Consider the following 12,900-nt stretch of genomic DNA (forward strand, 5'->3'; position numbering starts at 1 on the left):
TTATCTTCTAAATGAAATGCTGACATTACAGAATGCATGGTTTTATACTGTAATGGCAGTGAGATTAAAAAATGTGGTTTGAATGGAAGTCAATGAGGCTCTTTTGGCCACGAAGGTGTCCAGAGGGAGTATCTGATACTACATGAAAAATACTAATGCAATCAAATCAATTTTGTTGCTAATCTTTGACATATCCAAGACTCTAATCACCACCAAAGCCCCATCTCCCTACTGTTTATAATATGGAAAATAATTCACTTTTTGTGGGTTTTTTGTAATAAATATTAATAATTCAAATAATTAAACTGGCATTTAAAGGGTTAAAATCCTGAAAATTATTGAATGTTTGGTAGTTTTGAGCAGGTCTGAAGTTGTTTAAGTGATTTATGAAAAAAAAATCAGAAAAAAATATTGATGTATGATGATTTTATAGCAGTATTTTGTACGTGTACATTTTTGCCACGAAGGTGTCCAGAGGGAGTATCTGATACTATATGAAAAATACTAATGCAATCAAATCAATTTCGTTGCTAATATTTGACATATCCAAGACTCTAATCACCGGCAAAGCCCCATCTCCCTACTATTTATAATATGGAAAATAATTGACTTTTTGTGTTTTTTTGTAATAAATAATTAATAATTCAAATAATTAAACTGGCATTTAAAGGGTTAAAATTCTGAAAATGATTGAATGTTTGGTAGTTTTGAGCAGGTCTGAAGTTGTTTAAGTGATTTATGAAAAAAAAATCAGAAAAAAATATTGATGTATGATGATTTTATAGAGGTTTTTTGTGCGTGTACATTTTTGCCACGAAGGTGTCCAGAGGGTGCAAAATGCATCACGAGAGTATAAAAGACATGTAAGAGTAAAAGACATTGGATTTCAAAAATTTAGCTAAAAAGAAAAGTTCCTGCAAAAATTCATGCCAAAAGCTGTAACACAGCCAAAATGATCGCCAAATCAAAAAAAAAAGTAGAGAAAAATGTACAAAAATGCCCGAGGAGGGCATAAGGGTTAATTAAGTGACTAGTCGGCTGTTTTGCTGGCACCAATTAATGTACTTTGCAGACGTCATGTTTATCGAGGCGTGGATACCCATAGATGGCATTTGGACAAGTTTAAATAATATAACTTACAATGTCACATGTGTGCAGAGCGGTGAAGATAGCAAATGCCCCGTTGGTTGGTCTGACTATCGCCCAGAATGTAGCATTCAGATTAGGAGATTTTAAGAACCTGTAGGCAATAAACAGTGTGAAATTATTTCATACACACATAAAAGACTCAGAGGTAAATGAACAGATGATCTAATTATTTTAATTTGCGACACCATGTCAACTCCAGTCCTTAGTTTTCCTATTCATATAGCTTTTGTTTTATGTCTCTCTTTAATTGTGATTTAATCAAACATTCGATTTTTCTACAAATTAAGTTATAATCATAGTCATGAATCAAGAAGGTCGACCTGTTTCGCACGTATCTGAGGAAATCCGGGTGCAGAACATAAAAGCGTTTTTCATCAAACTGATTTCCGTAGTATGTCCATGGTCTGGAGGGTGAGAATACAGAAGTAAAGACAAACAGTGAGACGTGGTTAGAAATGAGACAAGGCTCTGACAGTCATTTCCAGTTTCTGTGTCACACCTTTTTAAGACTAGAGTATTGGCAGGTTGAACTTAAACACAAATGATCTTTTTATGATATGATTTTCATTATGATTCTGTTGCCCTGTATATGAATATCACTCAAAAGCAACACATCTCATCTACAAACATTTGTTTGTATAGTTGCCAGTTGTGCCACAATACAATACAACAGTAAAGCTTATCTTATCTAGTCTTATATTATCTTCCGCATCTATTTCATTTTTTTTCCCTTCCCTTTATGAAAAACATTATTCTTAAAAACAACAGCTCAATAAAGCAGTTTTTTTGCAATTAAACCATGAGTAATAATAAGTTAATGATTAACTATAATAATCATTGTAATATTTAATTATAATAATAATAGTTATACTACTTGACACGTCAAAACATAACAGCTTTTGGCACACTTCTTTTACCTCTAAATTATAATGTTCAACCCACAATTAAAAAAAGCAAATAGTTTAAAGTGAACAAATGACTGGGGAGTGAAATATGAAGCCAGCCACTTCAAAAGAAGCATTTAAAAGCCTTATCGATCCGTCACAATTTTGTGATTCAGTTCTCAAAGTTATAGATAAAAAAATTTAAAAAAATAAAATATTGTTAATTTTCAGATGATGAGTATTTATAGTAATCAATTAAATGAAAAATGAAATATTCAGTGTATTATACGTTTTTAAACATTTAACACCAGAAAAGGCTTTCGCTATAGCAGTGGCACTTTCCAAACTCCAAACAACACCAGTGTTAACACGTCGTGAGAAACTGGCTCAGGAACATAATACAGAGACTCTTAATAATCTAAGACAGGGCAGGGACAATGTTATTAACCACATGATGATGTAATAATCACTTGTTGAATAACTTTTAGTGCCAAATTTACAAGAACAAACTGTGGGTTGTAGTATTGACAGTCTCTTCTAAAAGTAACTCTTAAGAATAATATAAATAGAGTTGATATTCACCGTGAGTTGCGATATGAACCGTTGGCAATCCTTTCTCTTCTGAGAAGACCAGTTAGCCAATTGAAATCCCTCATCCCTTCAGGAATCATCAGGTATTTTATACCCTGCCAAAAGCAAGAGGATGACAGATGAGTGCTGGGGGTAGAAAACATGACAATATAACACTATTCTCATAGGAGTTTGTGTACCTTATCAGTAGGGGCAGATGTGTATCCGAACATCTTGAACAAAATCTTAGACGCGGTGATCGAGTGAGCCGTGTGAACGTACACAGATGTTCTGTTTCCTACATCTTCCTCGTGACCTTTTATGATGGCACCGTTCATCCTGCCACACAGACAAATTCAAATGTAAGAGGCCAGTGAAAAACAATGTTTAACTGAAATGTCATTAGCTTAAAACTCATTTATATGCTACGCAAAAAGGACCCGAATCAAGTTTATTGAATCATCAAACATACAATTACGTGATTGCAGTCTCCAGTTATGTTAGGTGCACAACACTAAAACAAAATAAAACAAAAAAAAATATATGACGTGATTCATATTCTCAGTGTTCCAAAAATCTTTTCTACTGCCCTGCCCATGTTTGTTTCGTCGGCCTTTTTTTTTTTTTTTATCCAACGGCTGATAAGAGTGCAGAGTGCTCACACACACGGCGGAGAGGAGAAACTTTGATTTATTTACTTAATAAAACTTCAGGAAGTTATTTATTTATTTAAATTTTCAGTGAACTTTATAAGAGATGCTGCTGACCCTGGGAACTCCCTGTGCTTTTTGTTTGTTTGTTTAATAAACATATGCTTAAAGGCATTTAAACAAAGTGAAGTGTTGGAGTTTGTATTATTCAAAATTTTGACGCCAATATTTTCACTTTTACTGCAAATGAATATCGGCTCCAAATACTGGTTATCGGCCTCCTTGACTACTAATAATCGGTACCTGTATCGGCCCTGAAAAAAACATATCAGTCTATCTCTACTAAAAACTGCCACATAAATGCAACTACTGTCGGGCTCGTCAAGTTTCAGGAATGTGACTGTAGCTGGGATTACCCAATCAGTGATTACATCAAGTGTGACTAAACTAGGCTACTACTGCACACACGCCATAGGAAACCCAAGTCCTTCAAAATAAAAGCGCAGCATCGACTTTTTGCCACAACTTTTTATTTTACCAAGCACAAATCCGCGACCCACTGAAAACAGCTCCGCGACCCACTTTTGGGTCCCGACCCACCAGTTGAGAACCACTGATCCTCCTTTTGCCACCAAACAGCCCTGACTAGTAGAGGTGTTTCCACTAGACCTCTGAAGGTGTGTCGAGGTATCTGGCACATTCTCCACTTTAGCAAACAAAAAAGCTAGCCAAAATATTGCCTTAGCAAAATATTGTCTTAGGGAAGGACTGGTGCCCCTCATATCCTCATCATAAGAGGATGTGAAGCATGACAGAGTTGTCTTTAAAACCCCTCTCATGAACAGCCTGTCAAAGTGCCAAATTTTTTTTATAGGTAGGGCCTTCCAAGCTAATTTGACAGACATTGTTCTCTTCCTCATTCTCACCGGATAACGTAATCGTGGTCATCGATCTCTTTCCCCATTTTAGAGCCGTGCAGGATCCCAGCGGTGCCCACCACAGCACAGCGCACACACCCATTGCTGCCTGGCTTTGGAAGGAATAGTGGCTCTTTTGGTTTCGGGATCAATTTCACTGCCTCCATCACATCTGCCAACAAAAGAGGCAAACAGTTAGGAAGTATTTGCATAAGCCATCAGTTGAAGTTGTTTTTTTTGTCAAAGGGATGAATGTTTTTACAATGAACGCATTGGCTGACACGCAGTGCCACCAGCGGACAGTGTGCTTTTGAGTTGTTTAGGCACAGGTGTACCAGGAGGAAAGAGCCCAGGCACGGCCGGAGAATGAGTGAGTTGGACACAAACCAGGGGTTTCTCTTCCTCGGCAACAGCCGCATTGAGGAGTCCAGGCCCAGAGGCACAGGGCGTGGCGTGGGGAGGACGCGGAGGATCGTGATTCAGGAGAGCAGACGGGCTACAGCCCCCCCCCCCCCCCCCGGTAACCCTTCCCCACGCCACTGCATATAAATAGAACTGAAACTAACCACTGAATAGAGACGCTTGGACTGTGGCACTGTCACTTTAAAGATAATCATGTTGGTGGATATACTCCCAGCTCACCCCGTGGACTTGAGTGTATTTTAACCACTTTTATATGACTGAAATATTCATTTTATGCTGACTTTTTTTTGTATGTCTTTTGTTTCTAAGTGGCTCTTTTATTTCTTTTAGGTCATATTTTTTACGTTGTGACAACTGATTTATTATAATAAATTATTTACATATTCTTCTGTGGCATCATCATTTTTTAACAGTGGAAACTTTTAAATGAAGCTCTAGCGTAAGTTCAGTCAGGAAGACTATATTGTTCATGCTGGTTCATATTTCGTACCATTCAGCTCGCACTCGCACATGCTCACTCTTATTTTGCTGCACTCATCAGCTGTCTCATCACCTGGGCGCGTCTGTCCACTAGCTCTGCAGCACACCCTCATCGTTAGCCTCATCATATTGCTGCTGCTACCTTTTTAAATATGACTTTTCTCTGCCTCCAGTTCATTCATGCCGTCCTTATGTGCGACCCTCCACCTCCCCATCACCGCCCAGTCTTCATCATCAGCTCATCTTCTAAGCAGCCTAAGATGACATCATCAGCCAACACCTCCACAACCAGTGTCCGACTCAATGGGGGGATAGATCTTGCGGCCGCTCAGGGCCGACAGATCACCATGTCTCCCCGTAGAGTCCGAGTTCCAAAGACTTCTGACCTTGATTCATTATCACATCATCACTGTAAAATAATTGTTCTTCCTTACTTCTCTCCTGATTGTTCTTTCAATCGGAAGGTCGGAGGTTCGATCCCCAGCTCCCTCAGGCTACATGTCGAAGTATCCTTGGGCAAGACACTGAACCCCAAATTGCTTCCGGTGGCATAACCAATGAATGTGATAACTGATTGACAGTTGGGCACTTTACGTAGCAGCCTCTGCCATCAGTGTATGAATGTGTGAATGTGATATGTCGTGTAAAAGCAGCTTTGAGTGGTCGCAAAGACTAGAAAAGCGCTGTATAAGTACAGTCCATTTGTACAGTCCATTGTACTGCTGTTAAATTAACAGAACCTCACACTTCTAAAAGACAGTGGGCCTCATTCACTAATATCTGCGCAGAAATTGTCTTACTCTCCGCAAAAAATAAGTACTAGTGCAAAATCACCGTCGGATTTATGACACGTGCGTACCGGCCAATTTTGTTCTCACCACCGTGCATATGTTAGTAAATCAGAACCATTCTAAATTGACAGGGGCGTGTCCGCAATCAGCATACTGCCACGCCTCTATTTCTCTATATAAGGACATCCATTTGGTGCGGCATGAAGAGGAGTGGTGTTACGGAGAAGCTGAAAGAACGTGAAAGATGGCCTCAAAAGGAAAAAAGAAAAATTTCACATCAGCAGAAATTGAAACAATTGTAACAAAAGTGTTACATTTCAATATGAACATTTTCATATGGTCTATTCTATTGTAAACTTAATAAACTAACTCAACTGCTATAATTGAAGAATTTAATTATATGACAATTATATAACAACGTTATAGGTATCGGCCGATATTGGCTTGAAAATGAACTATCGGATACTGGCCAACACGCCGATATCCACCGATATAATTAACCGATAAAATAATGGGCTGCTGCATACTTGATTAAATGCCCGACCTCGGCGCAATGTTCCCGGCAAGAAGAAGACCTGCGCGGCGCAGCGTGATGACGTCACGTGTGTGATAAGAGTATCACCATTATACTGTACGCTAATTCCAATACAGAAGAGAGTTGATGATCTCTGCAATTAGGCGTGCGGGAAAAAAATATCGGTATCGGTTATCGGCTAAATTAATTTTAAAATATCGGCATATCGGATATCGGCAAAAAATCCAATATCGTGCATCCCTAATGACAATAAATTATGAGGATGACACAGCATTTACGTTTGGTCCATACATTAGTAAAATCAATTATTGTTGTCTATTAAAACCTTTTTTTTCAATAAATGAAGTTTTAATATAGTATGCATTTAGTTAAAAGGGTGTGTGTTAACATTTCCTAGGACATTTCTTTCATCATTTGTGCGTACGCATGGTCTGAGGGAGTTCTAAATTTGTTCGCAGAGTACAAAGAAATTTAGGTAAGAACAAATTGATAAATCCGAGATTTGTACGTCAAACGTGCGTACGCACAGTTCAAGGACAGATTCATGCGTACGCACTGTTCGTAAATGAGGCCCAGTAATGGGGAGAACGGTGAGAGTGAAAACAGCCAAGTTGCAGACCCTAAAACCAACATTAAGCTGAAAGATGCTAAAACGCTCTGTTTAACTAAGTGCAGCAGCAGATTCAGGTGATTATTCTCTGCTGGTTCATCATTTTCATAACTTTTTTAAATACAGTTTCTCATTATGTGAAAGTTGATACAACTGCAGTATTCTTAGCAACCTTTCCCCTATATACTATACGAGAAAAAAAGAATTTTCTTGTTTGTTTTTTGTGTGTGAAACGGGTGTGTCCAATGAGGCAAAATCCTTTAAACAGTCTGTGTGGAGTCTGAAGCAGTTTGGCAATATCCAGAAGAAGGTAGAAAATAGATCCACAATAAGTACGTATCCATTAGTAACCACCACACAGTTATTGTGAAAGTCAGTGTTGAAAGTTTGAAACCGTCTGTATCTGTTTTAAAGAGAGACTCACAAACACTTACCTTTATACTGGTACTCCATAAAACCAAAAGGATTGTTAAAATGGGACAGTCGGTTCCACTCGCTCATGTTGACATTGTCTTTATGCATATACAGACGTATGTTAGGAAGGAAAGCCTTCTTGAAGCTCTCATCCTGGGAGTTTCGCAGAGACTGGGCACAAGTCTGAGAATGTAGAATAAAATATTCACTTATGAAACAGGAAAAATGTGTTGTTTTCATGTTAACCATGAGTTAATGACGGGCCGAAACAGGTGAAGAAACCACCGGTAAAATAACGTGAACTCAAGTTTAAGGTGTACAAGTATAAAGGGGAAGCAAACAGAGAATCTTTGCAAGTCAAACCAATGTCAAACAGCTGAACAATTGACTGCCTACATACTCCCACACAGAAGAATTATATTTGCTTATCTTATCTTGTTTTAACGTGCTTACTGTCTGTCTGGGTGAGGCATCCTGGTTATAAACTTCCTCAAAATCCCATATAGGAAGCTTACTGAAGGACTTCATGGAGAGGGGAGGCATTGGAGTCTCGGCGCTGCGTGTAGAGACTATCTGTCGATTATGTTTTGTCTCTGTCACTGGGTTTGCTTTTGAGGATTCAGCAAGTTTTGCTTTGCTTGTTGTGGTAAACACATCAGGTGGTGGAGTCCCGTTTTCTTTTGTATAATGAAACCCAATTAATCTGTATAAGTCTTCATCTCTGTGTTTGGTTAGGAAAGCAGTCCAGCTGAGTTTGGAATATAAAAAATAATTAGATGCAACCTTTAAGAAAAGCAAAACACGTTTGATTAAAATACTTTAACTAATAATAAACATTTTTACCAGAAAATATCATAAATAAAAGATCTGTAACTTCTAGACTAAGTAGGAATAAAACTTACCTGGTGCTTTCTGATAAAAATCCATATGAGAGAATTAAAAGGAAAATGGAAAATGAGACCACACACACCAAAGAAACAGTCCGGGAGGGTTGGAGCGCCATCCCTGACCACCTTAGGCTTAGATGTTCAATTAAACGCAGAGTGTTTGCAGTTTGCTTTCCCTCCTGGATTTCCTGGCAGTAAAGCCACCTGTACCTGTCGCTTAGAGAGATTGTTGGGCAGGGCTTGTTGGCACAGGTCATTGCACAAGGACCTAATGAAGAGGGAACACGCACACACACACAGACACACCTTTGAAACAATGTTTTTATTGCACAACAAGCAAGGAACAGGTTTTGCAATAACATATTCATGTATTATACAGAAGCAACAGGAGCTATAGTCCTTTATCCCTTTTAGTCCTTGCTTGCATATGCATTGCAACGTTTTGGTTTAATGTTGTGTGGATTTATGGTTAAACGGTGGATTTAACAGCGACAAAAAAAACAAAGTATGTCGTATTAAAACATGAATGGGAGCACTGTTTGAGACTGAAAAAAGAGGGAACAACACACACAGACACACCGTCAAATTAATTAAGTTATGCAGAAAGAACTTTACAGGATGGGCACATCAAGGAGGATGACACTGACTTAAAAAACAGGTTTTACAATAAATCCACACATTGTGACAATTTTTGTATGCAACTCTTATTTTTTTAATTATTTATTCTTTAGTGGGGTGCCAGCCAGGAAGTATCCAGGCAAAAGTAAAAATCGCACACTAAACCGCACAAAGGATGTACGCCTTTAATGCCTGACATCAGTCAGTTGCGACCCAGCCCCTGACCAGCGGCTGCAAGACCATAATCAGACAAGGGGAGGCAAGCAAAAAGGTATGTGGGCGTTTCTCCTGCACTCTGGATCGTTACAACATGTCCATTTTTTATTACATAGAACTAACAGCAGCAATAGTACGTTATCCCTTTTAGTCCTTGTTGGCATATGCATAGCTAGAACATCCTTTCTCTGTTCTGTAAAAGCTTGAGCCGCTTTGGCTTAGTCTTGTGTGTACTTATGGTTAAACGGTGGATTTAACAGCAACAAAAAAAACAAAGTATGTTGTATTAAAACATGAATGGGAGCACTGTTTGAGATTGACAGTACAGCTGTGTTGAATACTGTTTATATTGGAGGATTTGGTGCACTGGAGTAGTCCTTCAGTAGCACTCACAAGTTTAAAGAGCACATTCAGAGGAGTTTCAGATGGAGTAAAGCCTGAGCTGCTCCTCCATGTCTCCCTCTGACACATCCCCAAACGTCCTCAATGTGGTGGTCCAAAATATTCTCTTTTCTCTTCATACATTTTTTTAGTGTTTCTTTCCTGTGTACCTTTGCTTTGTTTTCCTCTGTGTGTTTTTTTTGTTGTCTTTCAGAGGCTGGGCGTGGACTTCAGGTGCTGAAGCTCCCTGCATGCACACCTGTGCCTCATCACTCTGCTGCAGTACTTCTACCCTGACTCTTCTCTTCCACACTGCCAGATGATTTCCGCTCTCCCAGTAATATAGTCGGCCCCTTTCTGCAGCGTTTTGCTTGGTGAAACCTCTTTTCTGTGTTTTTTGATCACCAGTGTTTCCCTGTGACTTACCTTTTTGTGTCCTCCCCTTGCCTCCAGTGCCTCGCCCTGCCGAGCTCCAGTGCTCCACCGCCCAGCCTGTCTGCTCCTTCACCTCACCTTCCACCTGCAGTCTTTTGTTAATGAAACTCCTTTTCTTACCCATCTCCCCTAGTCTGCCGGTCTTGCTTGTGGGTCCAATTAACAACCATAACACCCAAAGCTAGGAGATGGCTGCCAGTTGCTCACGTTGCACCCTGGGAAGACAAATATCAAAGAAATGTTGAATTAGGAAATACAGAAAATGATCATAGTGTATAATTCATTGTCAGAAACAACACTGGTAAATATCTGTCAACAAGGCCTGAGAAAACCCATCAGTCAGAGGGAAACAATATTAGGATCAGAATATATTAGGTAAATAATTACTTAATTACTAAATAAATACTTGTTTATATTAATCCAGCAAGACAGCTGTAACACAAACAAGGTTAAAGACTAAACCCCTAAATAAGCAGACACAAAGAGGTGTAACTGTGTTGTATTTACTAAAACAACCTTCTAACTGAAAAACACCTCATAGGTGGTGCTGGCTTCTTGGAACTGTTGGCTAATGTCTCCTCACACTTTAGGCTCACTTTGTTTCACTTCTTTCTCCGTGTTTTCAAATGTATTGCTGCTCCTTTCACCACTACTCTCTCCTCCCTGTTTCCTCCTTTCTTAAGCTGTCCTATCCAATAAAGGTAAAGCCTATTAGGCCGTGTTCGAAACCAGCCTTGTTTAGTTCGATTGAACTGAACCCTGGAGCGTTTGTCCCCTGGAGCGTTTGTCCCCTCGGTGCGGTTTGTTTAGGTGGTGTGAACGCCGGAATGAAACTCTGGTGCAGACCAAACAACGGACCATGGTCCGCTAGAAAAGACGGGTCTCGGTCCGTTTCCAAACGAACCACAGTCCGGTTTGATTCTGGTGAGAATGTAAACGGAGTTAAAGTAGAACCAAATACAGGAAACAAACCATAAAACTGTGCATTGTAGTATGTTTACAGGGGCTGACATTTGCAGAGACACGCAGCGAGATGAGTAGAGGAAAGACGTGGAGGAGCGACGAGGAAATAGAAATATGGGCTGACTAAACAATTTCACAAATGCTGGTGGAAACGCACGAGAACACGGAGGTGTTCAAACTGTTCAGTGAAGAACTAAAGGAGATGGAACTGATTGAACTTCGGAACGGTGTTGGTTAACAGTAAAAAAAAAACCTCTGACAACAAAACATTAAAGTCCGCGATCGTGTTGAGTGTGATTGATCAGGGAGTTTTCCCATGTGCAAATTCTGACCAGAGAGCACTTTCCCCACACATCAAAACTTTTGGTCCGCTGTTAAAAGCTGCCGTTTGAATACAAACCAAACTCGATATATACAGTCCCCTCCGAAACTATTGGAACAGCCAGGCCAATTCCTTTATTTTTGCTTTGTACACATAAAACATTTAGTTTGATATCAAAAGATGAATATGAGACAAGAGGTCAGCATTTCAGCTTTTATTTCCAGGTATTTACATCCAGATCTGTTACACAACTTAGACGATAGCACCTTTTGTTTGAACCCACCCATTGTTCAAGGGAGCACAATTACTGGAACATGTGACTGACAGGTGTTTTTTTCGATGCCCAGGTGTCCTATTACATTGATTATTCAAACAATAAATCGCACTGAATGTCTACTCTCAGTTTCAGCTTTGCGTTTTACAAGAAGATGCACAACACTAATGAGCAATAAGAATAGGAAGGCCAGATTGGAATTTGCCAAAAATGTAGAGAGACGAGGCTCTTCTGGGACAAAGTTTTATGGACTGATGAGACAAAGATTAAAGCCTTATTTTGTCTCTTAACTGAAATTTAAGAGACTATCACTGCCTGAGGCCCATTGTTGAACATATCGGTGTACCTGGGTCGGGGATAGAAAGATGGAACATACTTCCAATGAAGCACCTTCAAACTATTGGTGTTGATGCTCTGGACAGGCAGGGTTCCCACGTGTCCTGGAAAACCTGGAAATTTAGAGACTAGTTTTCCAGTCCTGGAAACACCTGGAAATTAATTAAAATGACCAAATATCCTGGAAATAATTTATGTTGTCCTTGAAAATTTAAATTTAATTTAGCCCCACGCTCAGCACAAGTTTGCCGCCTCAACTCCGGTCAGAGATCCCAGAGCTGTTACATTCACAATCGAGTCCTGCGAGGGGTGTAAGATCGCCGCCTTTAGACGCTTTCTAACCAATTGAAAGACGATAGAAAAGTATGACACATGAATTTTATAATCTTTTTTTTTTTCCAATACATTGCTATGTCTAACTTGGATAGATGTAGGCTTAATGAACGACTTCGCTCCATCATTGCGCCTCCGTGCGTTTTACACAGAAGACAGAACATGACAGGTGTAATAATCCCGCCTTGAACTGGCAGTGTAAAAGGGGCTTGAGACACTTCATCATGAACCCTGCATTGTCAAAGTAAGGAGGAATAAAACTGACAGGGTCTCCAGAGTAGCAGATTAGAGATTGGATGGCTTGGTGGCAAAAAAGACTGTGCAGCAACTATATAGCTTTATGGAGAGGCACAATGACATTATGATGGTAGATAATTCTAGAAATCTGATTACAATTAATTAACTGTGACTAATGAAAAAAAGGGGACAAAAATCGTAAAAAGTTGTAAATTGCCTAACTGAGATTAAAGTGGTATATTTGCCAGAAAACTAGACTAGGCATGGGAATGCTGAAAGCTGAAATGAAAGTACAAAACACTGCTAAATGTAGAAATGTTGAATAAGCTGCTTAAAAGCTGTTGAAAAGATGGAAATGGCTAAAAGTAAGGAAAATGAAGCTGAAAGTGAAGAAGACGAAGCTGAAGGTGCAGAAGATAAGTTGTGACAATTGAATGTTTCTATTGCTGAAGAGATGAAGGAGTTTTAGCACGGC

General features: G+C 39.4%; 1 protein-coding gene across 2 annotated transcripts in view; it reads right to left on the reverse strand.

The window, feature by feature from the left end:
• The window catches only part of LOC138593031 (alpha-N-acetylgalactosaminide alpha-2,6-sialyltransferase 1-like), a 13,013-nt gene extending 4,521 nt beyond the window's left edge, over window positions 1-8,492 (reverse strand). For both annotated transcript variants that reach the window (XR_011308308.1, XM_069663851.1), the window contains exons 1-8: window positions 8,326-8,492; window positions 7,877-8,171; window positions 7,444-7,606; window positions 4,180-4,342; window positions 2,804-2,942; window positions 2,616-2,719; window positions 1,470-1,553; window positions 1,141-1,240 (exon numbers count right to left, since the gene is read on the reverse strand). Coding sequence is in view for 1 of the 2 variants with exons in the window: in XM_069663851.1 (XP_069519952.1) it covers window positions 1,141-1,240; window positions 1,470-1,553; window positions 2,616-2,719; window positions 2,804-2,942; window positions 4,180-4,342; window positions 7,444-7,606; window positions 7,877-8,171; window positions 8,326-8,426 (1,149 nt within the window). In the remaining variant the exon portion in view is untranslated. The remainder of the gene's footprint in view (window positions 1-1,140; window positions 1,241-1,469; window positions 1,554-2,615; window positions 2,720-2,803; window positions 2,943-4,179; window positions 4,343-7,443; window positions 7,607-7,876; window positions 8,172-8,325) is intronic.
• Between the last annotated feature and the right edge of the window lie 4,408 nt (window positions 8,493-12,900).

This window comes from Semicossyphus pulcher, unplaced genomic scaffold, assembly GCF_022749685.1.
Source record: "Semicossyphus pulcher isolate SPU_LCO1_2020_fin unplaced genomic scaffold, fSemPul1.0.p SCAF_16, whole genome shotgun sequence".
In the NCBI taxonomy this organism is placed as follows: Eukaryota; Metazoa; Chordata; class Actinopteri; order Labriformes; family Labridae; genus Semicossyphus; species Semicossyphus pulcher.